This window comes from Corapipo altera, unplaced genomic scaffold (assembly GCF_003945725.1).
Source record: "Corapipo altera isolate COAL_440 unplaced genomic scaffold, ASM394572v1 255, whole genome shotgun sequence".
Lineage (NCBI taxonomy): Eukaryota > Metazoa > Chordata > Aves > Passeriformes > Pipridae > Corapipo > Corapipo altera.
Genome location: NW_020884929.1, coordinates 1,876,807 through 1,904,618, shown reverse-complemented (window position 1 = coordinate 1,904,618; position 27,812 = coordinate 1,876,807). Strand labels below are relative to the sequence as shown.

The following is a 27,812-nucleotide window of genomic DNA, read 5'->3' as shown; positions in this document are numbered from 1 at the left end:
GTTATATATATCACCTGCCCGAGGGTCACTACCCCAAAGTCATGTTCCCTATGATTTTTATCTGGTCTATTATTTTGGCGAGGGAGGGGTGTTTCCTTTTGTTATTTGCGAAAGGAATTCCGTATTCGTGAACGCTCATGTTTCTGGTCGCTCAAGTACCTTCTGTATTTCACTATTATGACCATCTTCCTGGACAAACATGGAGATTTCATTAACATGTTTCATTTCTAGACTAGCAATGAGATTTTAAGTGTTACCACACCCAACATCAGTCCTTGGCACGGGCTGCTGGATACAACTTCTTGTATTCTCGCTCTTCCAACTGCCTTTTTTGTAGTTTTCCAGGATTGGAAATGTACTTCTGTGTATAACAGCATGTTTAGTTTTCCAATAATATCTTCTGCAATAGTGCATTCAATAATTTCCCTGTAAAGTTCCCTTCCTGCATCTGCTTTAGGTCATCCACATTGCAAAAGTGGCTGTGTGGAACATAAGGCACTGCATCAATTTAGTTCACTGCCTTATAGAAATGCTACACCTCGGTTGTTCTTGTATCCATTTCTGTTACAAATTGATACATTTTGATCAGATTATTTTGGCTACTGTTTCTCCTGTCATAGTGGTAATGTAAAAAGCCCACTTGCAAAGGCAGTTTTCTCAGTTTCACGCTCCAACATTTTTCATCAAATGGCCAACTTTTTACTTCAAAAAAACCCCAAATGGGGGACATTTCTATTACATTTTGTAGATTTTGTCTTGTGTATATATATATGCATATATATATATATGGCCATGTTTTTCAGTGATCTGTGTAGTCATACTCACAAGTTGGAGTTACTTCATTCAGGACTTGTATGACTTTTTTTTTTTCTTGAGCCTTTCAGATGTGGTGGCCAGTAACATATATATACTTCTTAATTTTTAACAGATACCATATTTCCTGTTTTCTTAAAATTTTCCTGGACTTTGCGATTTTTGAAGGGAATTGAATCTCTTGTTCTCTCACTGCTCTAAGACTCATACGATATATTGGCACAATGAGCACTTTTAGGGGTTTTTTGTAGTTCTTTCTAAGCTGTTTATTGATAAGTGCTCGAATTCCTAATTCTCACTAGAAAATTTAAGGTAAAACCAAGTTAACAGTCGATATATTAACATTACTATCAAAAATCTAGTTTTTTGTCAGTGCATCTTGTTTTGTATATTTATATAAGACATTGCTTATTGTTTTGTTTAGTATCAGTTCAGTCCTTTATCCCTGCATTACTTCTTTGCAAAGCCAGTCAAGCGAAGGCATCTGTGTATCCCAAAGTGGGATTATGACCTCGTTCTGATTATGACCTCATTTTGATATTTTTGCTTCTCCCTGAACCCTGCTTTCTTGTTTGCCTCTGCCCTTTCTTCAGCAGGGATTTGTTCTTCACCACTAATCTTTTAGAAGTCCCTTAGGATTTATATTGGTTTCTTCTGTTCCTTTTTTTCTCGGAGTAAGTGTAGTCTGTGAGCTTTAATTATGGTATATTTTAAGATACCCTAGGAGTGAATCTTAACAGAGTCTTCCACACAGTTCAGACAGAGAATGACACAGGTGCAGCACAGGAAGCCCTAAATGAGGTAACAGAAGAATTTTAAAATTAGAATAAATGGTGCAAGAACAAAACAATGCTACAAGGGCAGATGATTTCCTGTTGCAGTTTGTGTCAGTACAGGATATGTGCTGGGCATGATGCAGGGGGGCAGAAGAATGTTTATGTGGGTTTAGCATGGATGTTTATGCAAACTTTGGTAATATTAATGAGATAGATTGTTAAACTGGAGAGTTGAGGGTTGGAAAGGTGTTAAATTTGGAGGAGAGGGGTTGAGGGTGGTGGGTTTGGGGTATGACATGAAACATGGAGCTGGAAGAGAATGGAGGCACACCATATCCAGATCCTTTAGCACATCCAGGGCAGTGGGGTTTTGCACATGTCCAATCCAGGTTAAAACATACTTATTGGATAGTTACATGCCTAAAGAAAAATCTTAACATGGGTAGGAGACATCAAAAGGTTTAAAAGTAATCACATTAAATAGGTTTTGTCAAACATGCAGGCATTGTGCATCATTCTCATCGGTGAATGAGCTGCAGATCTGTGTTTCACAGCTGCACACATAAGGGTTTATTTTTGTGTTACAGTTTTGCTCTTCCAGTGCCATCTATACTGCTGTTGCCACAGGCTGATCTGTAGATAAATTCTGATTCCTTCCTCTGAAATCATTTTATTGTCCACAGTGTTTCTATGAACATTTTCATACCTGTAGTGGTACTGGAACACCTGTTCTCTAATTTCTTTCCTATTTCTTCTTAGTGCTTAGGATGTGTTTACAACAACCTTTTCAACCAACTGCTATCCTCTTCATCTTCAAATGTTTAACACAAAAATTATGTCTTCTTCAAATCTTCTCAGATTGAAGGGATAAAAGGCTAAATTTTGAGGATTATTTTAAGAAATAAGTAATGTTGTACTGAGTAGTTGATTTTGTCATTGTTACTCTTATTCTTCTGCATGGATCTTTCTTTCTCCTTATGAGCTGTTGATCTTATGAAATCAAATTGGTATTCTTAGCAGAAACTGTGTCTGTACTTACTGAGGGATTTTGCAAAAAGTAAATTAGCAAATTACATGTAGGGTCTGAGGTAGAAAATTCCACAAGCTATTGCAGAATTTAAGGTGTGGTTTATTAGTTACATCTCTTTTTTTAGAGTCTTTTCACTGCATTTAATTCAGCACTACACATTATACTGCCTACTGTGGTTCAGTCTGTTTTATTGGCCTATCATAAACAATGTTCTGTGATCAAGTACCATTTAACATTGACTTTAAGATACTTGGGAGACACTGCCATTTAAATTGAGATGCATGTTTAATTCCAGTGGCTGAGATCTGCCGTCATGTTTTCTGTGAAGTGATTACTGAGCTCTGAAGAAAGTGTTTGAGGCTGTGCTACTCTTCTCAGAAGAAAAGAGGATAAAGAAAATCATTCTTCTAGAAGAAGATGTAATTTGAAAGATAGCAGGGAATCTGGGCCTTTTGTGCACAGGCTGTAGCAGGATAAAGTTCCATTAAGTAAGGTAAGGGTTACTTAAGAGTACGTGATTTTCCACGTTCTCTGAGCCTTTGGGGTATTGTCAGATCATATGTTTAAACTTTTCTACCCTGAGAGGAGAAAAAAAAAAGCCCTTCGAATTCCAAGATGTTCTTGTAGTTACTTGTCTTTTTCCTTGAGTGAAAAGGACACAGTGCTCTGCATCATGCTGCAAGAGTTACCCATAATGAGGAAAACACATTGGCAGGAAGGAGAGCCGTAAAGGAGTAAAAGAACCAGAGAAAAAGTAAATAGTATTTATTGCTTGTGGCATAAAAGAATCATGTGCATTTGCTAGGGAGGCTGTAGGGAAGCCCTAACAACATTTTAGTCCAAGTTCTCTAGGTCATGTACTCAGCTGTATTGCCACGAAAAGATCCAAAACAAGAACAGAAGTGAAAAATATGTATTCAGCTTTCAGTAAGCTAAGTGAGGACACATTTTTTCATGGGTAACTTTACCTGACTATATTCCAGTGCTCAAGCCTCCCCTACCCTGAGGACCTATACCCACAACCTTTCCTTTTGAACAAACTCTAGCAGTGTTTTCCTCATGTCGACTGTAGCAAGCAGTCACATGAAGCTTAGTCATCTGATTGATCTCATTCCCACATCCTGTATAGAGTCTAAAATTTGTGCATGTAAATTGGGGACATAAGGAGGCATGAATGAAAGAAGGAGAAGATTGATCCTGTCTGAAAAAAGAATCACTGGGTTTTGTTTCATCTCAAGAGCTCCAAGTGAAGTTTTAGAAGCAATGAGAGTGTTAAGTGTTTGGTTTATTTTAGCTAGGTTATAAAAAAAACTTCCCATCATTTCTGTTCAAGTTTCTTCTCCCTCCTTCCCCTCTCAGTCAGCTGTAGACACACTTTCATAGAGCAAAACCACCATTTTAAAAGTTTTCTTCCAGTAGGTGCAGGAATGAACACAATATATCTTGCTCTTATTGTGCATTAGCCTGACTATACATTTTTTCACGGCAGTTTTCAAATGCTGAAATGTTCAATGGGGTGGCAAAAGCAATCTCATTGAGATCATCTAGAATTTCACCCTGAGAAAAAGAAACATTGGTTTGCATTCTTCTGCAGACTTTTTGATGATAATGGGCCTGGAGCAAGGTCTCTGTGTGCCTGACTATGTTCATTCTTTAGGAACAAGGAAAAGGGTGGGGGTTGCGTAAGTCTTGCAAATGAATATTTTTCCTCTTGGATAATCCAATTTCCAGTCCAATAATCTACTTCTGTGGAACAACAATGCAACTGAAATCCCTTCCTATTTTAGGCTGTCCTGTTTTTAAAGTTAGTTTCTGGAACAGTAGAAGTATAAGGAAATTCTATGCATGCTGTGTATTTATGAGACACTTGTTTGAAATTGTGTCCTCATCTGGGTGCTCTTGAATAAATAAAGTTTTTATGTTGATCTTTGTTTGTATTGCATCAGTCTTGGACAATCCTTTCAAGTTTCCAGGTCTCATTTATTGCTTCCTCTTAGGATGTAAGCCAGTGGATGTCTGCAACAGAAAAAGAAAAGGAAGACAGAGAGGTTTGGATTCACACAGACAACTTCTGTGGCTAAGTTGAGGTTTCCAGGTGAAATCCAACCTGAAGTAAAATGAAGACAAAAGAGCAATATTTAGTGAGTATAAAATTAGAAGTAATGGAGTGGGTAGCAGTACATAACATATACTCTGTCTCATAGAAGTCAAAAATAAATACTTCAGATAATAGAATGCAGAAAAAAATAGCAAGAATTTAAAAAACTTATTTTGTCCCATGTGAGAAACTGAACATTGTTTGTTTTAAAATGCATGAGTTCAGTCCACACCTCATGCTCCTCAGTCTATAACTAAATAAAATTTAACAGGATTGTGGTATAGAATAGGCTGACCAAAAAAAAGGCAATTGCTTTGTTAAGTGTTTTGGTGTTCTCACTGCTCATAGTCTATGGTGTAATATAAAAATGTTTAACCCCACTTCTATTCACAGAGGCTGTTTTAATTTGCAAATGAATAAGTTACTTTACAGGTGTAAATCTGATATATATGACTGTAGTCGGTACAAAAGTAATCCAAAAACGTGGTGGCTTCTTAGAAAAAAAACCAGAATGTGGAAGTAAATAGGATAAAACGTTATTTTGTCACAGACAGATCATGCCAGACTTGCCTGTTTTCTTTCTATGATACCATAACTGCTTTTCTAGAGAAACAAATTTGTTAAACTGGAGAAAAGGGGAATTTTTAAGGTAAGAGTCAGATAGGCGAAGAAGCAGCCCAGAGGAAAAGGTGGCAACATGTTCTGCTGAATGGCAGGGGGATGGTGTTGGACCTCTGTCCAGTAATTGATACTCAAACTGGTATTGTTGATGTCTTCATTAGTGATCTTGGCACAAAAACTAGAACTTGGTCATGAACTTTGTTGACATCACAAAGTTGGGAAACACTCCCTGTAGGGTGACGTCGGACCGGAATAATTGGATGACCTTGAGGAATGGAGAAGTAAAATGGGATATGTTAGAGTAACACCAAGCACAAAGTCATATGTTAGGGCCTAATAGGAAAGGCTTAGCCAAGCTCAGAGCTTGTCAGATGAAAGATGAGAGAATTTCAAAGAACTGGGTGTATAAGCCAAGCACAGAGTGTCTGTGAGTCACTGATTCGATGCTGCTGTGGAAAATGTGAATTCAGTCCCATGTAAATTCAGCCTTGCATTTCTTGCACAGATGAAGCAGTGCTAATAGCACGTGTGGCTGGTGAGACTTTAAAACTGAGAACAGGTCTGGAAATCCACGTGCAAGAAATTTAACTTAGGAGAATTGTAAAAACAAAAAATTTTAAATCCTTACTAAAAGAGAGGACAAGAGACTAAAAGGACTTGAATTGATTAGTTTAGACAACTGAAGTGTATAAGACCTTACAGTCCTTGAATATGCTAGTTGAAGCAAATGTGATAGGAAAGGAAGCTTGTTTTTATAAAAAAAAAAAAAGTTATATTAAGAAATTTTTCTAAGCTGGGTATGAAAAAATTTAGAGTGAAAATTAGAGTAAGTTTTTTAACTGTTGAAGCCTCTAAACACTGCTAAGAGAAAATGTCATGTACAAGACAAACATTATAGAATGGCACTCTCTTTGTCTCATGGACCCCTAGAGCTACAGATCTGCTTTACAGCTTCTTTCCCTCCGATGCTTCCCATTTCCACACTTTCCCTTCTCTCTGCCTATTTTATAACCCATATCTGAAAGAATAATAAAGTAACGTTGTTAAATATGTGGAGACTCTTCACTTTGAACTGTGTGTAGTATCAGTTTCTTTTCAGCACTGATACATTAATGAGATGTATTTGTATCGCTGCACAACCCAGCTAGAAAATAAGCACTTGCCTTTTAGTTCAGTAGTGCTTTTTGTAGCTGCTCAGCTTGCTCTTTTCCTTCCTATTTGAACAGCGTGTTCTTATTTTTGTCCTTGCCAGCAAATAGTCAAAATGTTCTCATTAAGGACTTGAGGAATGACATAATGCTGGAATTTGCTGCCAGAATCGAGCCTTACTTGGCTTCTTGACGTACAGTAGGCCAGCCTAGGAAGAGCCTGTCATGCCTCAAATGTTTGTTTATAATCATTTGTAGTCATCTTGCATAGTCATCTTTCAGTAATCTTGAGCGTAATGACTGCAGTAACTACTGTTTCAAGGCAGTGTTTGCCTACACTGAGTAACTTGGCTGTGCAGAGAAACTTTCCAAAGGAAAAGGAAGTCCAATGATATGCTCTAGACTGCTGCATGACTGCCAGCCTTCCCACCGGGGGGATTGTTGGCCTCCTGTCACCCAAGAGCTCCTCAAGATTTGAAGCTTTTATTTATTTATTTATTTATTCGGATGCTGGCTGTCCAGATGTCCTTCAGAACTCCAGGGCAATCCAGTCCCGAGTTACACCTTCCCCACAAAGCAGCCTGAGGGCATTCCTGTGTTAATGAGCACAGCCAGCTCTGAACTGGCAAAGTTCAAGCTGTTCTTTGTACAAACACCGGCGAATATTTTAATCTCCATTTGCTTTTGAAAGAATAGTTGGCTCACAACACTGAGGCTTATTTTCACTCTTGCAGTGATTTATAAATCCTCCCCCTCTTGCAAGTGTTATTTAATTTTGTCTCACAGTGTCTTTGTGAAGTAGGGAAGTATTGCAAATTCTGGGCCAGGTATTTTGGATGAATAGTCTGTTCTCAGGAAATCCAATTTCCATCTGAAAACAAAAGGTTTGTAAATTATTCTTGGATTTAGTTTATAGTCTTGGCCAAAAATAACGGTAAAAAAGAAGTTACTTGGACTTTTTAATAGCTAAAGTTATATCTGTATTTTAAAAAGTCAAATACTAATTTGGTGATACTTTTATCAGATAGAATCTTCCTGCTGTAGAATGAAATCCACTATTTCAACCAAAATGAAAGTAGAATGTTATTCTACTAGTAATGCTTCTTTTATTCATTATAAATCATAACCTGGAATATTATGTATGTACTTGTGTAAACCTATTTTTTAACTTTCTTTATTTTTACCATGAGATTTCTTCTTTAAAATTAAAAAAGCAAAAAAACAAAACAAAACAACAACAACAAAATCCAACACAGACAAACAATAAAAAACCCCTTTCTGCAGCCTGCATTAGTATTTCTATTTTATTAGTGGTAAAACTGAGGATCAACTTTTATATGTTATGCCCTAAACCAGTCTGTGATGGAGCCTGGTACTGAGCTTGTGTCTTTCAGACTCTTTTCTCCCAAGACTCTTCTTGTTTTCTATTCAGTAAAGTGAAACTTTCTCTTTTATTGCTTTGTATTAAACTCTGTATGAAAAACCATAACTTACTGAAAAATCCCTTTGGGATACTGGGAGCTGGTGCATTCCAGGAACGTGGAACATGGTGAGTGTGGATGCAGGGGGGTGAGGTCCCTGCATAGGATCAGGAGTCTTGCCAAAGGCGGAGCTGAGCTCGGGGTTTGTGTTCCCTGCAGCGCCCAGGGTTTGTTAACCCTGACTCTCTCTGGTTCCAGCTTACCTTGAAGCATTCCCATTCCCCTGTGGAAACTGGTTTTCCTCTGACTGCTCCCACAATGGATATCTTGGTGTAAATTAGTAAACATTGGTACTAGCAGCACATGCTAGAATTGACACATGGTTTTTGGAAGACAGACAGAACAGATTTCATAGAGCTGCCAAATCCTTCTTTCATCAACCTTTGACAGTGCCAGGTAGAAGGTATTTATAGAAAGAAATGGTGATCTTCCTCACATAACTTTCTGGTTTCCAGATCCACATCACATAGTGGCCATTATCCATATTGGGCATAGTTACCACTGTAAATTTGTTTATTCCTGTTTTGAAGTTATTCGTGGTTTTTGACCCACTGCATCCTATAGGACCAGATCCCACAACTAGGCCTTCCTTGAAAAATATTTATTCCGTTAATTTTACAATGGGTTCCTTACCATTTTATTAAGAGTCAGCTTGTTCCTGTGTTATTGTTCCCTCCTCATCTTTTCCATACCATTTGTGGAGACCTCTGTCATAACTTCCTTTATTTGTTTTGGGATAGTTTAATTGCTGTGTCCTTGCAGTGATTTTTTTCTTTCTACTCTTAAACCCTGGTAACTTTTTTTTTTTTGGAGAGAAAGGCTAGAGCTCTATACTGGTTTTTACTTACTCTGAACACTTCACCTGCAGGCTGTTTAAAATAACATATTAACTCCTTGAAAGGATTTTACCCTTTCAATCGCTTTTTAATTTCCTTTTAATAAGAGTATTTTATGTGCAATTTTTGTTTTTTAAACTGTATCGGTATGCTGACTGCAATTTGTAACTATTTTTGATCATCTATATCCTAACACCCAGTTACATAACAGCTCTGTGGCAAACATCCTATTTATAAATCATTTAGATCACTTTTTATTTGTTTCTGAACAGTATGTAGCCTCTGGGAATAATGAAGGGGCCAGCACTACGTGACTTGTCAGCCCTGTGGGGATCTTCTGGTGTTTCTTTCTAGACTGCTTATAGTTTATGGACCCCACAATGGGAAATTCTAATCTAACATATATGGGGGTTTATGCTCTAAGGCATTATTGGGGTTGTTTGCACTTCACCCTATATATAGTGCAAAATGAACTATATATGTAGTTAGGCCTGGCTCTATAATCCAACATATCCATTCTGATGCTGAACACATAGCAGCCTTGGCAATGGCATAACTTTGATTACAAATACACATTGGAGATGAAATAATACAACCTCTGCCTGCACAGAGGTCGGTGCTGAAACCTTTGTTTGGTTCCACTGGGATCAGAATTCTGTCTCCAATGTGTTTTTCCTGCTTCTGATAGAGACAATGTGCATTGCATTAGTTTAAACACAGGGATACTTTGAGACAATAGAATTGTAGTTTATTTCCACAATTGCCAGTTGCATGGATTATGCAGGAGGGAAAGCAGCCAAGACACGCTGACATATTTAAGATTTCTAAGAAGGGAGCACGTAGTTAAAAAAATTTAATCTCCAGTGCAGACAGTCCAGGCCATGAACCCTGACTTTTCACATCAGAAGAGGTTTAAGGTGCATCTGTTTTAAAAAACCCTTATGTTCATGGAACTTTTTAGAATTATACATCTCTTATTTCTTTTTGACATACTGTGATCAGGGGGTATTTTATATAGACTGGGAAACAGCAGATCTATTTCCTCAAGTCACCACATTTTTAGTGAAAACACTTAAAGAATTTTTGAGTTCCCCTTATACTGCTGCAATTACCTTAATGTCAATAAAAATGGGGCAAAAACCCCTTTGGGAACAAAGACTTCTAGATATTTTAAACTGTATACTTATTCTCACCATATTTCTGCCTTTTCATCATAGTCTTCAGTGCCTTTCTCTTTTGGAAGCAAATATGAGTGTCTTGTGATAAAATGTATGTGAAGTTATAAGCACATTTTCTGAACTACTTATCTACTTGTGATTGTTTGTGTTTGTGTAAAGCTGTTGCCTGTGTGTTTTTCCATTCCATCTGTCCTTGCAGCTGTATTTGTTACACCTAAAAGAAGCCATTAGAAGCACCACTGAAAATTTAGAAGTATGTATTTGTAGATCTTTCCAGACCTGTAACTAAAGAAACCTTTATCCTCTCACTTCAGAGCCATCTCTTTGTCTACAAAAATTAGTACAAATATTGATCTCTGAAGTTGTCACCAGTTACCCAAAACTAGGCTTTCCTCTAGCTATAGGATACATTTCAAGTGCTATATGAAATTATCTGACAAAAGAATTGCAGGTGCTAAACCCTACTGAAGTGAATAGAGAATCTCTGAAAATTTCCAGCCTTACCAACAGCCCTTCCTTGGTGAAAAAGGAGTTGGTTTTTGGCACAGAGATTTGTTTATTGCAGTGGGACTTTCACAATGAGGGAACATCGAGGCTGATGCAGCCAGGGAACATTCCTGGACACTGGCACTTGGATCCCTGCTGCTGAATGCTTAGCACATTGCCCAGCCCTCCTTCTGCCAATTATGTTCTCCCAAACACTTCCCAGGCACGGGTCAGGAGTTTAGCCACTGGATCCATGGACAAATAGGAAACTAAAGTTTGCATTGCTCCTCACAAGTTTTGGTTTTTATCCCTGAAGAATTCATATTTTTGCAATTGTCCATATAACTGTACACCAAGCACAGTTAAGGTCCCCAAACTAATCCCTTGCTAGGAAAGCATTCTCAGTCAATGAGACTGATTTTATTTTTCCTTTAGTTTCACAAATTTGTTCAGGACCTGTACATTTGTTTGTGCACTTTGTGTGACAAAGCAAATTAAAGAAAATAGATGGCAGAATTTCCTTTGCCAACTACCTCCCTCAAAATCACATTTGAAAAACATATATACTCTTATTTATAAAACATCACAACTTGCCATTGTATCAAGAGCAAGAAATCCCTCATGCTCTTAAGTCCCAGTATACACTGTGGCTGCAGGGGAAAATGAAATTTCTTTCTAGGAATAAAAGCATTTGTGGTGATACTATTCTGATATGTCTGACAGAAGCAGTCATTGCTGGGCTTTTCAGTTCTGATTAATACAAATGTTGAAGGCATCCAGGAAATACCTCTGTACTTTTTCATAGCGCTACGTGATCCTTGTCATTGCCACATTCACTGCATTTTCAGTAAACAAATCCAGGTGACACAGGTATTGATGGCCGTCATAAAAGCTGAGTAAGATCACAAAGGAGGAAAATGCCCTGAATTTGCTGAACTAACAACACAATTCTTAACTCTGGCCAAAAGCAGGGGTGGGAAATAAGGCTGATTTGTCAGAGCTTATCTTGAGCAGGTGGGACTTGGGGTGCATTGAGTGCAGAGTTGTGGCATTGCTTGATTGTTTTACCAAAATCACCAGACCTATCAAGTCCCTTGAGAGTAGTGCCATGCCACTTTTTTTTTTTTTCCTTAGTGCACTTGTTCTTAAGTTACAAGCAAAGATTTTAGGAAGTAAAAGAAGAACATGTAAACACAAACAGAAAACATGGCTGTCATATTTTCCAAATGACTTTATTTATATCGTGTTTACAGCTGAAGCTTGGTGCCAGAAAAGAGACACTGCATCAGACATTATTGCTTATACTCCAGCTGCCAAGGGAAAAAATTTGTCAGTAGCCTTCAGTAATATTTGGACCAAAAATACATGGATGTGCAGCTTCCAGCATTTTGTAGGGTGTCGAATGCAGGCTCTCTCACAGGTCCTCTGTTTCTGGAACGGGGTTGGACTCCGCGGGCTGGATGAACACGACAGGGATGTTCTCGGACGTCCATCCTTTGGGAGTCCTGTTGAAGGATCTTCTGGCAGCGAGAGGGTTTGCAAGGATCATGAACCTGGGGTCGTTTAGCATCAGTAGGTTATAATCTGGTACCTTGAATTTAACCAGCTTGGATGCTCTCTCAAAACCACCAAAGGGAGTGGCAACTCTGTAGATTTTAGAGAAATAAAAGTAAAATGTGAATTTAAAGATACCTGTTTTGTTTTCCTCACAGGAGCTGAAAAGAACAGAAGCTATTTTAATGATACAGATTTGGTCCCATTTCTTGTTTAGATTTTCAAACTTTTGGGAAAAGTATTCTGATTGTTTTTCTGGGAAATTCTCTTTAAGATCTGATTTATTTTCCCTTAGATAGAGCCTTCAGCCTTCTTTAAAATTCAAATGGGTGGAAGAGCCGAGAGAAAAAAGATGTGGCAAGAAAACCTTGTCATTGGTGAGTCACAGTTACTAAACTTATTTTGCTGGTGATAAGTTGATAAGTCTGAAAACGTAGCTCGACACATTCTCTCTAGCAAGTAATTAGTTCAGGAAGTTCTCACCCCATTTTCTCCTCTCCCCAGTTGCTTGTTCCTCCCACTGCGCTGTATTTCAGCACCATATTGTTGTACCAGTTAGAATGTATGTGGGTTGTGCTATAAACTTGGATCACTTATGGGATCTGGGTTAAACAAAGACCCTTCGGAACAAAGGAGCGCTTCAAAATCCAAATTATTTCAGCAATCTGGTTCATCTCATGGTGCTGAAACAATTGTAGCAATATAAGTGAGGAGGCAGTGGAGTGTAATGGGAAGCAGAAAGGGACAGCCAAAGACAACAGGCTCTGGAAAGGAGGGGAATGGGTGAGGACTTGATACACCAGCTTTGTTTCTGAAGAGAGTGTTTATGTAACTAAGCTCTAAAACACTGTTTGGCCAGCATTTTTCATGTTATTTAAATGTGAATGTTCCCTCAGGCAATAAGCCTGAAAACCTGAAAGATGAGGAATACTAAGCTGGAGCTGACTGTTACGTGCATTTTGCAAATCTTTTAAAACAGTATTTCCAAAAACCTCCTATGATTATTCTATATATGCAGGTTTCAGGCTGAAAAAGAAAACACTTGAGTTTTTCTGTCGCTTTTTCCACCCTCCTTTGTATAAGGAAACATATGTGCTCTGCATTTTGATCAGCTGCATGACTTTGCTGGGATATATTCTGACCAGTTAAGAGTGTCAGATTTTTAAGCTGCACCTGATTTCTGCAAAGCCAAACATGCAGTGGCATGGGAAAGTGAATTTTTGTTGAAATGGATCTTCACCAGCCTTAGTGGATTTTGTGTGTGGTACAAAACAAGAGATCTGCTGGAATATATTTCCAGTGGCTCCAGGTATTATAGCAGAATTCCAGAGAAATTAATACCGAGAGAATCATTTTAAGATCTGACTAGGACACACACAAAAATAAGAGATTAGTTCATAAAAATGAATCTGTGACACAAAGGAAATGGCACTGCTCTGTCATTACGTGGATAATTCACTGAATTTTGGTATGAGCAGCATTTGTTGAAGGGGCTGGTGTTAACTCCAAAGCATCAATCCTGTGAGATATAAAAAATCATGAAAGTTCTGGGCATGCACACTCACTGAGAGAACTCTGCTTTGGAGTAAGCTCTAAAAATGTTTCTCAAGTCAGGGTAAGACAAGATGTTGCATCAGAGGCAGCCAGTCCAGACATTAAATTCTCTTGAGGTCAAAGAAAATGGTTTGTACAAAGGGCCTGTGGTATCAAGCTTTTCTTGTGAAACTGTCTTCTAGGTCACAATGTCAAATGGATACCGTATGATACTGATTAAAATAATTGCTTGGTAATTGGCACAGAGTGAATGTAGTGATATGCATCTTACTGGATAATAAAGATTGTTTTAATTGCTGCCCTAATTACCATACACATTCTCATTGTTGTGATATTTAATTCTCATTGATAGGCATATTAAAGGGATACTGAAAATAAACAAAATAATAATAGCTGTATAAAATGCAAAACAATTCTGTAGTCAGAAACATCCTCCTTATAGTACTTTTGCATTTTAAATACAGCATGTTTCTGTAAGCAACAGAAACAGGAGGGTGTTTTATGGAAATTCAGATATCTTCCATGGCAAAACACCTGCATGTAGTTCCTGTCCAAGGTCTGGCCTCAGAGAACTGTGCATTCCTGCATTATAGGCAGAGATACATATGATTGACATAAAGGAGAGTACAGTAATTGGCTAATAGATGTTAATTTTCCTTTACAGCAGCACTAGGTATATTTTTGTGAGCAATAACTTGTCTGACAACATGGTGTTGCAATGACCTCTGTTGTGTGCTCATCAGCTGTACCACTTGAGCTCTGATTCATCATACAGAAGCCTAGATCTCATGGCTAAAAAATTCCAGGAGTCATTGCTCATAATAAGGGTGGAAATTCTGGTTCAGAGCCATAGGAAATGGCACCAGGAAGTGTACCAGATTGTTTAATATTCACTTTGCATATTCCTAAAAAGTAGGTGCAGGATTTAACAATAGCAGGCACAATCATGTTTATTTTTAGCTGTTGTTTTAGCAGGACTTCTTTTTTTTTTCTTCTTTGGTCTTTCTTACCGAACATTTTATTTTCTCAACATAAGAACCTACTTGTAATTGATTATTTGGGAAAGCTTGATGAAATGCTTTACTGTATTAGATTGGTGTCTCCAATTACAAAATTACAAAAAAGGTGAGTTTCAGGTTTTAAAATGGGAACGTAGAACATTCTGTTTATTGTTAATTCTGTGCAAGAAGGAGACGTGGGAGCAAAGAACCTGACCCTGCAAAATGCTCAGGGCCTCCTGGGAGCTTAGTGCAAGAGCTAATGCTGATTTCACAGAGGCTTGTAGGTGCTAAGGAACTGGCTAAGCACCCAGCTTCCACTAATCTCACACCACTTCAAGTTAGCACCCAAAATTCCTGTGAGACTCTCATCCCAGCATTTTTGTAATGGAGTTCAGAATCGGTGAATCGAGAAAAACAGAGCCCAGTCCAGATGGACTGGATTCCTGTAGTGTTTTTGAAGGAGTTGTCTTTGGGAATTGAGAAAGCTGAGTGAGAATTTATCTGGTAGGAGAGGCAGAACTAGTCAGACTTGCTTGTCCTATGTGAGGAAGATGTAGTGCTCTGTATGTTACTCATAATCCTACCTCTGACATTTTATCCAGATCCAAGAAAGCAAATGGAATAAAGGTACTAATTTAACTAATTTTATAAACTCCTCAACAAATGTAGATTCATGCTGCTTTCCCACAGTTGTTTACTAGGTGCTTCCACACTGGGAAGAGACAAGAAATCTTTTCACTAGTAAATACTTCTTCAATCCTAATAGGAATTAATCTCCGTTCTTTTAATCCATGCATGTGTGCATCTGTCCCAACACATCAGACCTCCCTCGCTGCTAAAGTTGCGTTGCTTTTACAGTTTGTTGTGTAACAAGGAAAGCTGAAAGGAACCTGAACTGGCCTGTAGAGTCCCAGTGCCACTTTAACAGGCGCCACTGTATGATCCAGGAGGGATCTCAGGCCCCTTTCCCTTGGGAATCCTGTGCATCACACTTAGTGTTAACCACACCCCCTCCTGACTAACGCTGACTGTGCCAGCGCTTTGCACAACAAACATAATGGCACTTCACTGAGTGATGAAGCAGGACAGAAAACCTGGAGAGATCCCCTCACTGATAACACAGTGGTGCTATTATATCACACTGTAATTGCTTAATACAGTATCATTGGCTTTCTCTCCAAGACTGCAATTAAAGAAGTCAAGGATGCTGTGACCTAGATGCACAGGATGTCTGAGGATCTAGATAGAGAAGTCCATTTCTCTTGGTTTGCTGGGCATCCAATGTGCTCTGTTTTCAGTCCCGTAATCAGACACTCTCCTGTGCATTTTTAGGAGTGTAGACCCTGAATCATGGCTGTAAAATCCTCTCCAAGAGGCAATTATCTTGAATTTCAATTTTGCAAATTCTCAGTTTCTTTTTGGATCTACTCCTTCTTGCTAGACAACATAACTCTGAACATGTTCTATGCAACAGCTTTTTAGGTCCACCAGGCATCCTTTTATTTTCTTCTGGATGTCAATTTTTTTTCCAGGAGAAGGAGAGTTGTGGTGGATTATGTTTATATGTTTGTGTTCTGTATTTACCAATTTCACAGTTTGGATTTGGATTTATGTACCAGGTTTTTATGGCAGTTACAAGGGATAATATCGACCTTTCCCTTACAGGATTGCACGTATGTTCAAGAAATTCAGGCTGTGGTGAGCCACAGTTCTGCCATGTCATACACAGAGAAAATCCCCATAGAAAGAAATCCAAACAGTTAATGTTGTAAAGAGGACAACTAACAAAACATGGGACCACAGAGACAGCTAAAAATCCACAAAGAAGCCATCAGACACTATCTCAAGACACATATTCCTGTTAATGGAGTCTCTGTGCCCAGTCTGGTCCTGTCCTTCCCAGTAATGACTAGCATCTCTCTTGTGAGAGGGAGAATTGACTCTGACTCCCTGTATATGTGTCTTTGGCATTTTTTCACGGGCTGTTTGTTGTTCCGTTTCAATTCTGTTTCAATTACAATAACTATAGTCCATAAACTGTGCTGTTACTGTTCCTGTGTTAGCAGCTGGGGCACAGCTCAGTGACTCGTGTTTGCTACTTTGTATGCTGAGAAGAGTGTGCCACACAGACTTAATTATTAGCATGGCAATGTATGTTGCTGTTAGGAAACCACAATTAGTGCAGTGTCTGCAGTGCCAGTTTTGATGGTGAATTGTGTAACGTTTTAGTCCTTGCACTCATGGTCGAGACTCACATCAACATCAGGAACACAAGTGATGTTTGTGGGGCTTTTCTCTGAGTTTGTATTGCCATGAGCCATTTTCCTTTTCAATAGATTGCTGTCTGGAGTTTTGAGGAAGGGTTTTGGTTTGGCTCAGCTGTCTGGGACTCAGCAGGGGTTGTTTAGAGAAAATTTGTCCATAACCTCAATAAATACAAATAGTGTCAACGGAATGAAAGAAACTAAACTACATAAATAAGATTTTGTTTTAAAACTTTAAAATCCCAGTGTTGTCCATGTATCTAGAAGTCCTACTGAAAGCCTGAATATACTAGTTGCTAGTAAGTAAAGCGGTGTTTTATCTGGTAATTTGTCACTGAAGGTTATCAAAGACACAAAACCTGTTAAATGCAATAAAATGTGTAATCTGCTAACTATTTGGTTTGAGGGATTGGTTGCAGGTTAAAGTTCATTGTACTATCATTGGCTTAAAAAAGCTACATGAGTTGTATTATAAAAGAATAATAAAAAAAGAGTGGTTTGCATTATACAGCTTAGAAACAAAGTTTTGACTGAGAGTTTGTTTGTCTGATAGCACTTATGGTCCTGTACCTACTGAACTGAGCAACAGAAATACTGAAAGGAGTTTGGAGCCCATATTTCCCATCTGGTGAGTACACTGATTCTGATACTTTCTTTCAGTATTTTTAACAATTTATCATATACTCCTAGTTCTACAACCTAATTTTGGGCCCACACCTTAGAGATAGACAAGTTTCCTCCTTAATGCTCGTTTGCCACTTGTAATCCTGTGTGTGTTCACGTTCATGCATACGCTTGCCAACACAGGTGGGAGGTGTTTTTTTACAGCTGGTGGAAACATTTTATTTCATAGTGTTTTCTCTGCTCTGTAAAATTCAACGTGCATTCAGAATTACCTGTTAAAGCTCCTGTAGTCAGGCAGCTCTGGCTTTGCTTCCGGTGTAAAAAGTTTAGGATATAAAGCTTCCAGCAGCTCTGGATCATCTCTAATGGCTTCTATCCAGGGAGACTGATAATACTTGGGCACAGCAGTAGTGTTGAACTTCTCAGGAGGAATTTCTTTCAGTGGTCCAGAATATCCTGCAGTGGGACCAAGGCAAAACCATTATAATGATACTTGGGGTTTTCTGCTTCCTTACCACCATCCTGTGGAACCAGGAACTAACACACCATCGTTTCTCAGGTAAAAATGAACAGTTGGGTCAAGTCACTTGACTGAAGCTACACAGAAACAGGAAGATGGCAGGGGAAATTTGTAGCCTTTTAGATAACTGCTCCAAAATATGAGGCTAATTTCATTTGAGTTTTATAAAAGTTTGTTTCTATTGTTAGCATTTGTTTGAAAACAGATTGTAGCTACACAGTCCTCGAGCTGAATTAACAAAAAGATTTTAAAACCAGCCTTTTGATTAAAACTAAGATAATTCTACAGTCTTTGGGTGACAGTCATTATTAGTGGAGTTTTCCCCTTTGATTTAAAATGTCCTGCCTACTTGGTTCTCTGGTCCCTTTCATCATCTGAAACAGTGAACAATCAGTCGTTCCCTCTGCATAATCATCTGAGGATCAGGCTTTGACCAGAATTTTACTAAATAAAAAAATTCCATATTCAGTGTGATTTCTTCTAAAGCCAAGTACAATAGGGCAGGAGTAAGTTGTGGGGGAAGACAAACCTTAATGTACAGTTTGAAGAATTAAAACCAGCAAGTGATTGACCGATTACATGAAAATTTGAAATACAAGGGAGATCTGTTCTATCCTTTACCCTCCCACTACATCTAAGTCTTTAAAGTACCTTTATTTCCTTCTATAAGCTTAAAAACCCCTTGTGGTTTAATAACTTCTCCTTTTGCCAGACTTTTTTTGCCTGAAGAAAGGCCTGAAGATTTGTATCATGTCTAAGCAATGGAAATGATCTCTGTTTGCATTGTATTTGCCCAGTGGATGCCCAGAGCCTCAGCAGTCACTGACAGAGCAGCACTGACCCAGTTTGCATGGACTGGAAAAGGTCTGCACAAAACATGCATTGAGTAATTCTGAACAAAGAATGAATTTGTAAAAACCACGGGCTGCTCATGGATAATTCATAAACAGGAAGAAGGGCTATATCACTGAATAAATTAATTAAAACAAATTAGCCTTCTCTGCTCTTTAAAGAATACAAAATAAGGCCTTCTTGTAGCTCACTGCTTTAAATAAAGCCAACAGTACCCCCACAGTTAAGGATTTAAAAAAGAACAGTTTATGCAGCCAGAGGCAAATCCCTTTTAAAGTTACTTCTCTCCAAAGGGTTCTAACAAAACTTAGTGACTTCAGATTTATGTTGATGGATAATTAAACTACAATGACTAACTTTCAGACTGTTGAACAATGTGTTGTGTATTAGAAACAAAGGTTTGGCAAAGAAAACTCAGTATGTTAATATGGTTTTAAATCTGAGGATCTCTTTCTCAGTGTTTATAGGACCAATAAATACAGGAGCAGTCTCTCTTGATATTAAGGTATGTTTTCAGTTTAGGGAGAAGTAGTACAAAGGCTATGTCAGATCTTTTACAAATGAGCAGAAGCAACTAAGAGCACCACTTTAGCTTTCTGTGAGAGATTCTGATTAGTTATAGTTATAACTCAAAGTTATCCCCTTCTCTTAACAAATTCTGTTTTATCAAAAGGTCCTTTCTCTGCTATGAAATGAGAACTAAACATGTCCAATGTCTGTGAACTGCCACATTACCTGGGGCAATGTTGTCAGGGTGTGGTGGGCTCCGGGGATCGGGGGTGTTGGGAGGTGTCATTGGGGCGTGCTGGGGAATTCCTTCCACACCGAGGCCGTCCATTCTCACGCTCGGGATGGGCTCCCCACGCTGCACTCAGAGGGAAAGAAATATCACTTACAGGCAGAACAACCCGGGATTCCCTGGTGAGGTTGGAATGATACTCCAGAGCACAGCCCAGATCTGATTCCCAGGGTATACAGTCCTAAGGCAAACTGAGCTAGATCAACAGGATTCCTAAATTGCAACAGTCCATCTGAGCTGTCCAGCATTTTCCTATATTTGAGATATTTAAATATTGATAAGCAACCTGTGAAGAGTGTTCATCCCATGTGATGCTTACACCAGTCACCACAGAATCTCCTGGGTGTATGGGTTGGGTGGTTCACAGCAAAGAGTCGCTGTGGTCGTTTTGACAGGGAGGCCCATAAAATGTGTCCCCTGTGGCTTTTAATTTGACGTTAAAATATCCTGTACCACTCTTGCTACCCTGAGGGTTCCAGAAATCTGGCAAGTTTGAGCCCTTTGAGTTTCAAAGCACTGATTCTTCAAAGCATCTCTTCCCGTATCAGTTGAAAACTCACTGCATTTGTTGAACTGCTTTTGTTTGGGATTGTCTTTTCCTTTATTTGTAATAGAAATAACAATTTCAGTGCAGGTCACTTTCTGGAGGCTCATGATATGCTGTTATTTTCCACCCTCCTATCGGGTTATCGGTTCTAAGGAAACATCCGAAAGCTTAATCATTGTTGCTTAAATATAGAATTAGAGTCTCATAAGAAGTCAGTATCTTATTTTAGCTATGACACATAGGCTAAAAGCAATTTAAATATAGGCTGGTTTAGAGTAAGAGTTTCTTGAAGTAGGAAAGCAAACAAATAATACTTGTTAAACTTGAAACAACAACAACAAAAAGATCAAGGCAGAATGTTTTCCAGTCATCCTGAAGGATGTTAGAAAGATTAACTTTGGCAGGCAGAATAGTAACGATGGTGAAGACACCACCAGTGGTGGCTAAATAGGCACTTAGGGGAAGGGAATAGGAGCCAGAGGCATCATTTTTTCATGTATTGGAATGTCCTACTCAGCGTACACCGCGTGTACTCTGTGTTTTTGTGGGACAAAGTGGACCAGAGGGAAACGAATCTGTCAGACGGCAGCAAAATCATGGAAGTGCACAGAGAATTCTGACAAGATTGATGATGTGCTCAGAATTTATCTGTGTAGCTTCTAATACTCAATAGAGGCAGAAATTGGGGGAACAGTATTCAGATGGGCTTCTAAATAATAGTGTTTAGGAATAGCCTCGGGTGTTTAATTGAGTTATTCAGATTTTTTTTTTATATGGGATTTCTTTTGTGCAGATTTATTTTAAAAAGGCAGATTTATCAAAGCTCAAACTTCATCCCACTTTATCCTTGTGTAATTTAACTTCTGTTGAGTGATCAGAGAAATATCTTGAAATATCTGGACCCTACAAAAAGAAATGTAAATTTATTTTTTTTTTAGTAATCTGTAAGATCTCAATAACATACAAATAACCTTATTCTGGTACAGGGTTTTGCTTCTGTTCTTCCTGAAACTACAAATAGATCATGCACAATGTTTGTATCACGGGCACCAAGGGAACCCAAGCTAGCCTGGCTGTTGTCTCATTAATAAGTCAGTACAAAATACTCACATTTCTTGGCTTGTTTGCTACATAATGATAATTTTCATATGTGTATTTATCAGATCTCCGCTGGCGTCTCTTGAAGAGTCTGGCCCCTCTGTTGCTGAGTGTTGAGAGTTCCTCTACCATGATATCTCTGGGCGTGCTGACCTTTTTCCCGAGGTTTAAGGTGGGTGAGGCTGCAATACAGTGAGTAAATACAAACCTCTGTTTGCCTTAAAGTCCTGATATTCCATCCCTTGCACCTGAAATCCAGCAACATGTTAGTGCATACTTAGCTAACACAGAGCACAGCTTCATAGGGAGTTAGTGACGTTAATCCTTCTTCCAGAATTGTGGAGGGGAATATGGAACATCACAAACCTCAAGCTCCAAATTTCCTTTGGTTGAGAGGCACTCAGCTGTTCCCAAGGTCAGATCTGTAGTGTCCCACACACCACATTAACAGCAGACTGGTAAAATCTGCCTTCTGCTGAAACAGGGAGTAAAGTCCCCTCTGACCCCGGGGTTCCCACATCAAACCTGCAGTTAAACTTTCTGTGTCCTGCATTGGATAGATGAGAGAGACTCCCTTTTAAACATATCTACCAGTTTCTTATTGCTTATAAACATTGTGTTTTCAATTATTCTTTTATATTCTGCTCGCTTTTGTAATCCAGGGCATGTTTTGTCCTTTTAAGAAAAGTTTGCGTTAGAAAGTCTCTATTAAAGAGCACTTTTAAATTGTTTTTAAACTAACTTTCAAAATAAAGCTCAAGGTGTGTAAAATGAGAGCCCTAACAAAGAATTACAATACGCTTCTAGCAGTTGATTAATTTAAAATATTTTAATTCTCTCTAAGAGGCAACTGGATTCCTGGACGATATTACTTGATTCACTACTTGGGAAAAATTCCTTCTTTGTCTTTAGTTACGTGCTGGGGAATTTGAAAATGAAAATGCATAAGCAGGGGAAGGGCTGATGAATTGGGACTGTAAACAGAGAATCCTGAATGTCAGAATTCCTGCTGGTCGTCTTCCTGGTAGCGTTCTGGAAATTGGGATGGTGGTGGCAAAGTTATTGCTTAGTGACTGAACTCTCACTGAGTGTCCTCAACCTATAGATAAAACTTAAACCTTAAAATGCAGTAACTTAAACACTGACAAAAGTATTTTCTGTGTATTTATTTCTGCTCAGAATGTTGTAGAATTTAACAAATATAACAATAATTGGATCACATAGTAAAAACAGAATTTCTAAGAAAATAATTCCCATTGCCTCTTACTTTAATAGTTATAATTTTATTAGTTGAAATTGTTCTCAGTTCATAACCTTCAGGAAGAAAAGTAGGAAAGATGCAGTGTGCTTTGAGGGTTATATCAGTGGTCTAATATGTTTCTTTGATCCACTTATTCAAGGTCACATTCTGTTATTTCTTTAATAATAAGACATTCTGTCCTTCACACATTCTTATGGTCTATAGGATTTAAAATTCTGAAATTTGGCATGTATTCTAATGCATTAAAATGAAATGAAAGCAAATTATATGTAAGGCACTATATCTTGCTTTCAGAGTAAACACACAGGAAGCCCGGTTTAAAAATAAAATTACAAAATAATTAGCTGCAAAAGGTACCTAATGCCAAAGTTAATCTTGCTTAATGAAGGGTTTCATTTTGAGTAAATGGCGTGCTCAACCTGGCATGTGTCTCCTAGTGACTTTATATTGGCAAAACAATGGGGTGTGCTGACATTTAGGAAGATTCAATTGAGACAGGTATACGAAATATTTAGCCAAAGCTGTACAGACAGGAGTTTTCCATGGAGTAAATCAAACAAGCTAGTGGGCCCTGCAGTGCATCACTGTGGATCCACTTCTGTTCATACTGGTTTCAACTGAATGTTTGCCATGGATTTAACTGGAACAAGAGCAAATTAACTGGATTGGCAGCTGGATCCTGCACTTCTGCTTTAAAAATAGTGTACCCAAAGAATCCTGACAACCCCCTGTTATTTAAGGGGCAACTACAAAACAGAGAGTTCTTAACATGGAAGAAAATGACTCAGCTTGCCCAATGCAGCCCTATCAGTGACAGATAGTGGTGGGGGTTTGGCTCTGAGGGGGAGATAACCACACTGGTTACTGGCCTGTGGCCTGAAATTTAGACCTCAAGTCATATTTGGATTTTAACATTTCTCAAGATGGACTGTTGGATGGTTTTATATGAGTGAGGAGTAAGAAATTTGCCCCCCAGCTCAGCACCATTCCTCGTTTGTGCACAGAATGGGTGGTATGTACACCCCCAGAGCCTGGGGTGCCAAGGTGATTGCAGATCTCTGTCCCAGCCACTCAGGATTCTGCTGGGACACGCTGGGCATTATCTATTCTGGTCCTTGCTGTTCCCTTACATACATGCTGTTCTTGTTAATGTTAACTGAGGGCTCCAAGCTACTTTGTAAGCCACAGTTGTGTACCATTGTGTATCCAGGCAGCATCCCAAAATTGTAAGTGTGAAGTTCATTTGAACTCCTTGCCAACTAAAATCTAATCATCTGTCTACTTTTATGATGTGTCTAGGGATTGTTTCAGTGTCAGTGCAGAAAGGGTGATGAAGAATGAGAAAAGGAGGACATTTAGAGGATGATACAAAGAGTACATCATAAATGGATGTTGTAAAATAATATTAACAGTTTAGTTAATAGCTTAATCCAAGTCTTAACCTTTTAGCTTCATTTCTTTAATTTGTTCCTGTCTAGTCCATCCTGTGCTGTGCTTAAAATCATAGCAGACTATATTTAAATATTAATTGTGTAGTTCCTCCTATATTCACTACTTAATACTCCTTTAATCCTTCCGTTTACAGTCTTCTAAATACTTTAATCTTGACCATAAATTTTAATAATGAATATTAGTGTGTTTGTCATAGTGTCAGAAATAAGACTTTTTAACTGTATCAGGAAAGATTCATGTAGCTACTGAAGAATGCATTGAAGCAGTAGCCTAGAACTGGACATGAAGTTCAAGGGATGAACTCCAAGGGCTTCCTTAAACATATGGATTTACATGCATGTTTACCTCTACCAAGTAGCCTTGGAAATGTTATGATTAGTCCAAATCTGCCAATAAAAAACCAAGGGTTTGGGCAGGTGGCTGTATCCACACACTGAGTTAGTGCTGCAGTCTCTCTTTGAGACCATAAGAAGGTTTACAGTTGGTGCCTGTTCCTATCCTGTGACTTGCCAAACTTCTCTAAAATGCAAAGTCATGTCCCACAGTCCAGCAGATGTGCACTTCCAGTTATCACCAGTCTTGCCCAGAGACTGTAACCTCAACACTGGTAAAAACTTGGCTGATTTTGGAGTTTATCAACAGCTGTTTCTGCTACGAATATCTTTTAACAAGGCAGTGGAAATTCACTGTTTACCTCGAAGCATTGTATTAAAAAGGGGCTGAAATACAAATGCAGTAAGTAAGTTTACTATGTGTCATTCCAAGGCTTGCATTATAGAATCTTCTGTTGGTGTTTAGCTGTGTTAACAGTGAAGAGTTTCACGGGGCTGTGAGCCTGGCTGAAACTACATTTTTACACAATTCCCAGGTGCAGGACTGTCATTAAGAATAACGAGGTAAAGCCCAGAAAGACAGGAGTTCACCTTCCAGATCTCAGGTTAAGCTTGTTGAATTAACAATTCGGGTCAAAAGAAAATGTCAAAAATTAGCAGAGCTGAATTTAGCCACTTAAAAGCCAGATATCTCCTTGATTTTCCCAAGACTTGTTCAGATTTGCTCCCAAAGAACTAGCTTATACTTTGTGTGACTACAGCTTTGGTTATTCTTCTGTTCCCTAACTGGCTTCACTGAACCTGTACAGTTATAAATTTCAGACTCTTATTGCACCCATTTCACGGAATTTTACTTTTTTTATTTTTTTTGAATTTAAATATCCCAGGCATCCAAAGGAGATGCAAAAATAGAATGTACACTAAAAGGGTTAGTATTGCCTTCATTGGTCACGTATCACAGCATATCTTGCAGGATAAGCTGTCGTAACTATGTGTATGAATCTTGACAGCAAATCTGATAATACATAAATAATGAAGGGAAAGATTATGTGAGGCAAATGCTAAGCATCAGCACAGATTATCCAATAACACCAATGATGTCAAGGGCTGTATGGTGCATTTATTAGTATTGCTATGAATAGTAGCAACATTTACCATGTGAAATGCCTGGTTCCAAACAAACATATGAAAGACTTTTTTTTTTTTCCTTTTGCCCTGAAGAGCTTACAGCCTATTTCAGGCACATATAGTGCTTGGGTTTACAATTCCAACAAAAATGGAGTTGTAATGAAATCTGGAAGGGCAGACTGGCTTTCAGACTTGAGTGCGTGTTCAGTGGAGAACGGAAATAGGAAAGAGGTATTTGCTTAAGAAACTGCAGAAAAAAACCCTCTGCAAATATCAGAAGGAGTAGGACCAGGCACTGAAACTTGTAGCTTCTTTTTCTAAAATCCTTGTGTCTCTTATCCTACTTTTCCTGCAATTACAATGGTCACTGAGCGAGTGCAGAAACCATCCACAGATCCTTTGGAGCAAAAGCCCACCAGAAAGGTTTTTGAAACTAATGTTCAGTGTTTCATCCTATGCAAGTGGTATAACTTTCATAAATTCTTAATATTAATGGAGCTTCCTGTTTTTCCAGTGAGTCTTGTGGGGTGCTTATCACTTTTAGAAAATTGATCTTTTATGTAGATGGTAAAAAAGGCTTCACAAGGAGGCTTAGAAGGATCTCCAAAAGCATCCAGCACGTACCTAATGAAAGCCAAGCAGATCTGTATTCCCAACTGAGTTAATTGCTTCTTAAGGTGTCACACTAGAAGCAGAACTTTAAGAACCTCTTTTAGAAAATCAAGCAACCTTTTCATAAAAGTGTCTGCATTTTCCTCAGTGAAACAACAGAGAAATAAAATTTCTTTCCTATAAGATTAATTGATGGCAGCACATTAGAGAGACTTGCCAAGTGCTAGTAAAATGTGTTAGTTACAAAGACAGAGTTTGAGAGGAAGGAACAGAGATGTAAACAGTTGTTTCAAAATTTTTTTATCAGTCATATAAAAAAAAGCAGAATGAAACAGAGCAAAAAAAAAAAGAGAGTGTACAGATCAGTATGTTTCTTAGATGATAGCCTTTTAAAATGGAATGAAGTCATGTTATTAACCCCAAATAATGTTCTGAAAGGGTATCCCAGCAGAATGTACATCAGCTGTTAGATTACTTCATTCCTCCACAGCAGTTGTTCATCTGAAAATAGCTTTCAAATGAAAAGAGGCAACTACAAAAGGATTAGTTACCATAGGCAGCATGATACTCCCACAAGATTATTTATGGCAAAACACCCAGAGACAAAGCTGTAAGAGAGTTAAACTCTATGATTAAAAAACTGTATTAGGGAGGGCTAGAGGACATTGCATATGCAGGAAGCTGGGGTCAGTGCTATACCATTGCTGTGTATTTCATCCATAATGGCTGATGCTTGTTCTTTCCTCTCTTTGATCAGGGCAGAATCTGATAACATTGTGATTTGCTGATACGATTTTTCCTTGCTGGAAAAAAAACAACACATTTTTACATTGTTGAGCCCGCGCGCACAGTCGGGCCCATTTCATTTCCAACAGCCTGTCTAGAATGGCTGAGCGGGGAAGTGGGGTATTTCTGACTGAGAAATACTGCCCTGCAAAATGCACTGGCAGCTCTTGCTTCCAGACAGATGCTAGGACGTGTTTTGATGGACAGAAGATTCAGAGGAATGGACTTGGAGTTGACGGCGTAAATTCTCCAGCAAAAATCAGTGTCAGTGGTCTAGGCCTTCCCACATCTACATATTATGCTAAAAGATGTAAGCTCATAACTAGTTTTAATTTACATCTAGGTTTATTATTTTAGAAATGCTACATTTTGAGATTTCTTAATCTGGTAAGAATTTGAAGAACTAAAGAAGTTACTCTGGCATCTTTAAAAAAGGTGCATTTCTGACTAAATAAAAAAAAAAACCCAAACACCTTTTAAATTGCAGAGTCTAGAGGTTACATAAATGTCTTTTATATGACAGTTTGCAGGACAGACAATGTCAAAATATTTCAGGAAACAATACACTTACCCTACTGTTTGGTTGTGCAGATAAAAAGCGATCTCAAGGCTTTAGCTGAAGCTTCAGGAGTTAGTTATGCATGGGGATGACCTGCCTGGTCCTGGGTGGTTTGTACCCTTGTGCTTGGATCTGCATGGTACCTAGTACTGAGACAAACTGGGGGCTGATCCTCTTCAAAGGGGTTGGCATCCAGCTGACATCAACTAGTTATATTTAGAATCAAACACTCCAGCCACTCATATCTTCCTGGCAAAAGAAGAGAACAGAAAAGATTCAACTGCACCCACAACAAAGAGAGTTTATATCCCTTTCAGAGCTTATTGGTAGATTTGGTGGAATGCTCCCCTCATACTCGTACAGATCATTCTCCTCATCTCCTCATCACCTCTGAGAATAAAA

The 27,812-nt window shown here is 38.5% G+C and overlaps 1 protein-coding gene and 2 long non-coding RNA genes across 3 annotated transcripts in view; 2 read left to right on the top strand and 1 right to left on the bottom strand.

The window, feature by feature from the left end:
* Window positions 1–18,795, top strand: LOC113954552. Its single transcript, XR_003530265.1, has 6 exons — window positions 1–1,614; window positions 2,915–3,112; window positions 4,617–4,760; window positions 12,239–12,398; window positions 17,394–17,468; window positions 18,697–18,795. It is a non-coding gene; the product is annotated as an uncharacterized LOC113954552 (long non-coding RNA).
* MYOZ2 (myozenin 2) lies at window positions 11,679–27,584 on the bottom strand. The gene is made up of 6 exons (XM_027659050.1): window positions 27,423–27,584; window positions 26,765–26,868; window positions 21,293–21,462; window positions 19,572–19,701; window positions 17,737–17,920; window positions 11,679–12,113 (listed from the first exon to the last, which is right to left on the bottom strand). Exons 2-6 carry the CDS (start codon window positions 26,838–26,840, stop codon window positions 11,882–11,884), a joined length of 792 nt encoding a protein of 263 aa, XP_027514851.1. The 5' UTR covers window positions 26,841–26,868; window positions 27,423–27,584; the 3' UTR covers window positions 11,679–11,881.
* LOC113954551 overlaps window positions 21,349–27,812 on the top strand; it is a 91,264-nt gene continuing 84,800 nt past the window's right edge. Inside the window, exon 1 of the long non-coding RNA XR_003530264.1 lies at window positions 21,349–21,452. This is a non-coding gene — a long non-coding RNA (uncharacterized LOC113954551). The remainder of the gene's footprint in view (window positions 21,453–27,812) is intronic.

What these genes read in the sequence shown, in the direction of transcription:
- MYOZ2 (XM_027659050.1), bottom strand. Translation starts at nt 26,840, where the DNA reads ATGTTATCAGATTCTGCCCTGATCAAAGAGAGGAAAGAACAAGCATCA. An exon ending in GGATGAAATACACAGCAATG is followed by an intron (nt 21,463 to 26,764) that starts GTATAGCACTGA and finishes ACTGTATTGCAG; the next exon opens with CCTCACCCACCTTAAACCTC. An exon ending in TAGCAAACAAGCCAAGAAAT is followed by an intron (nt 19,702 to 21,292) that starts GTGAGTATTTTG and finishes CTCTGAGTGCAG; the next exon opens with CGTGGGGAGCCCATCCCGAG.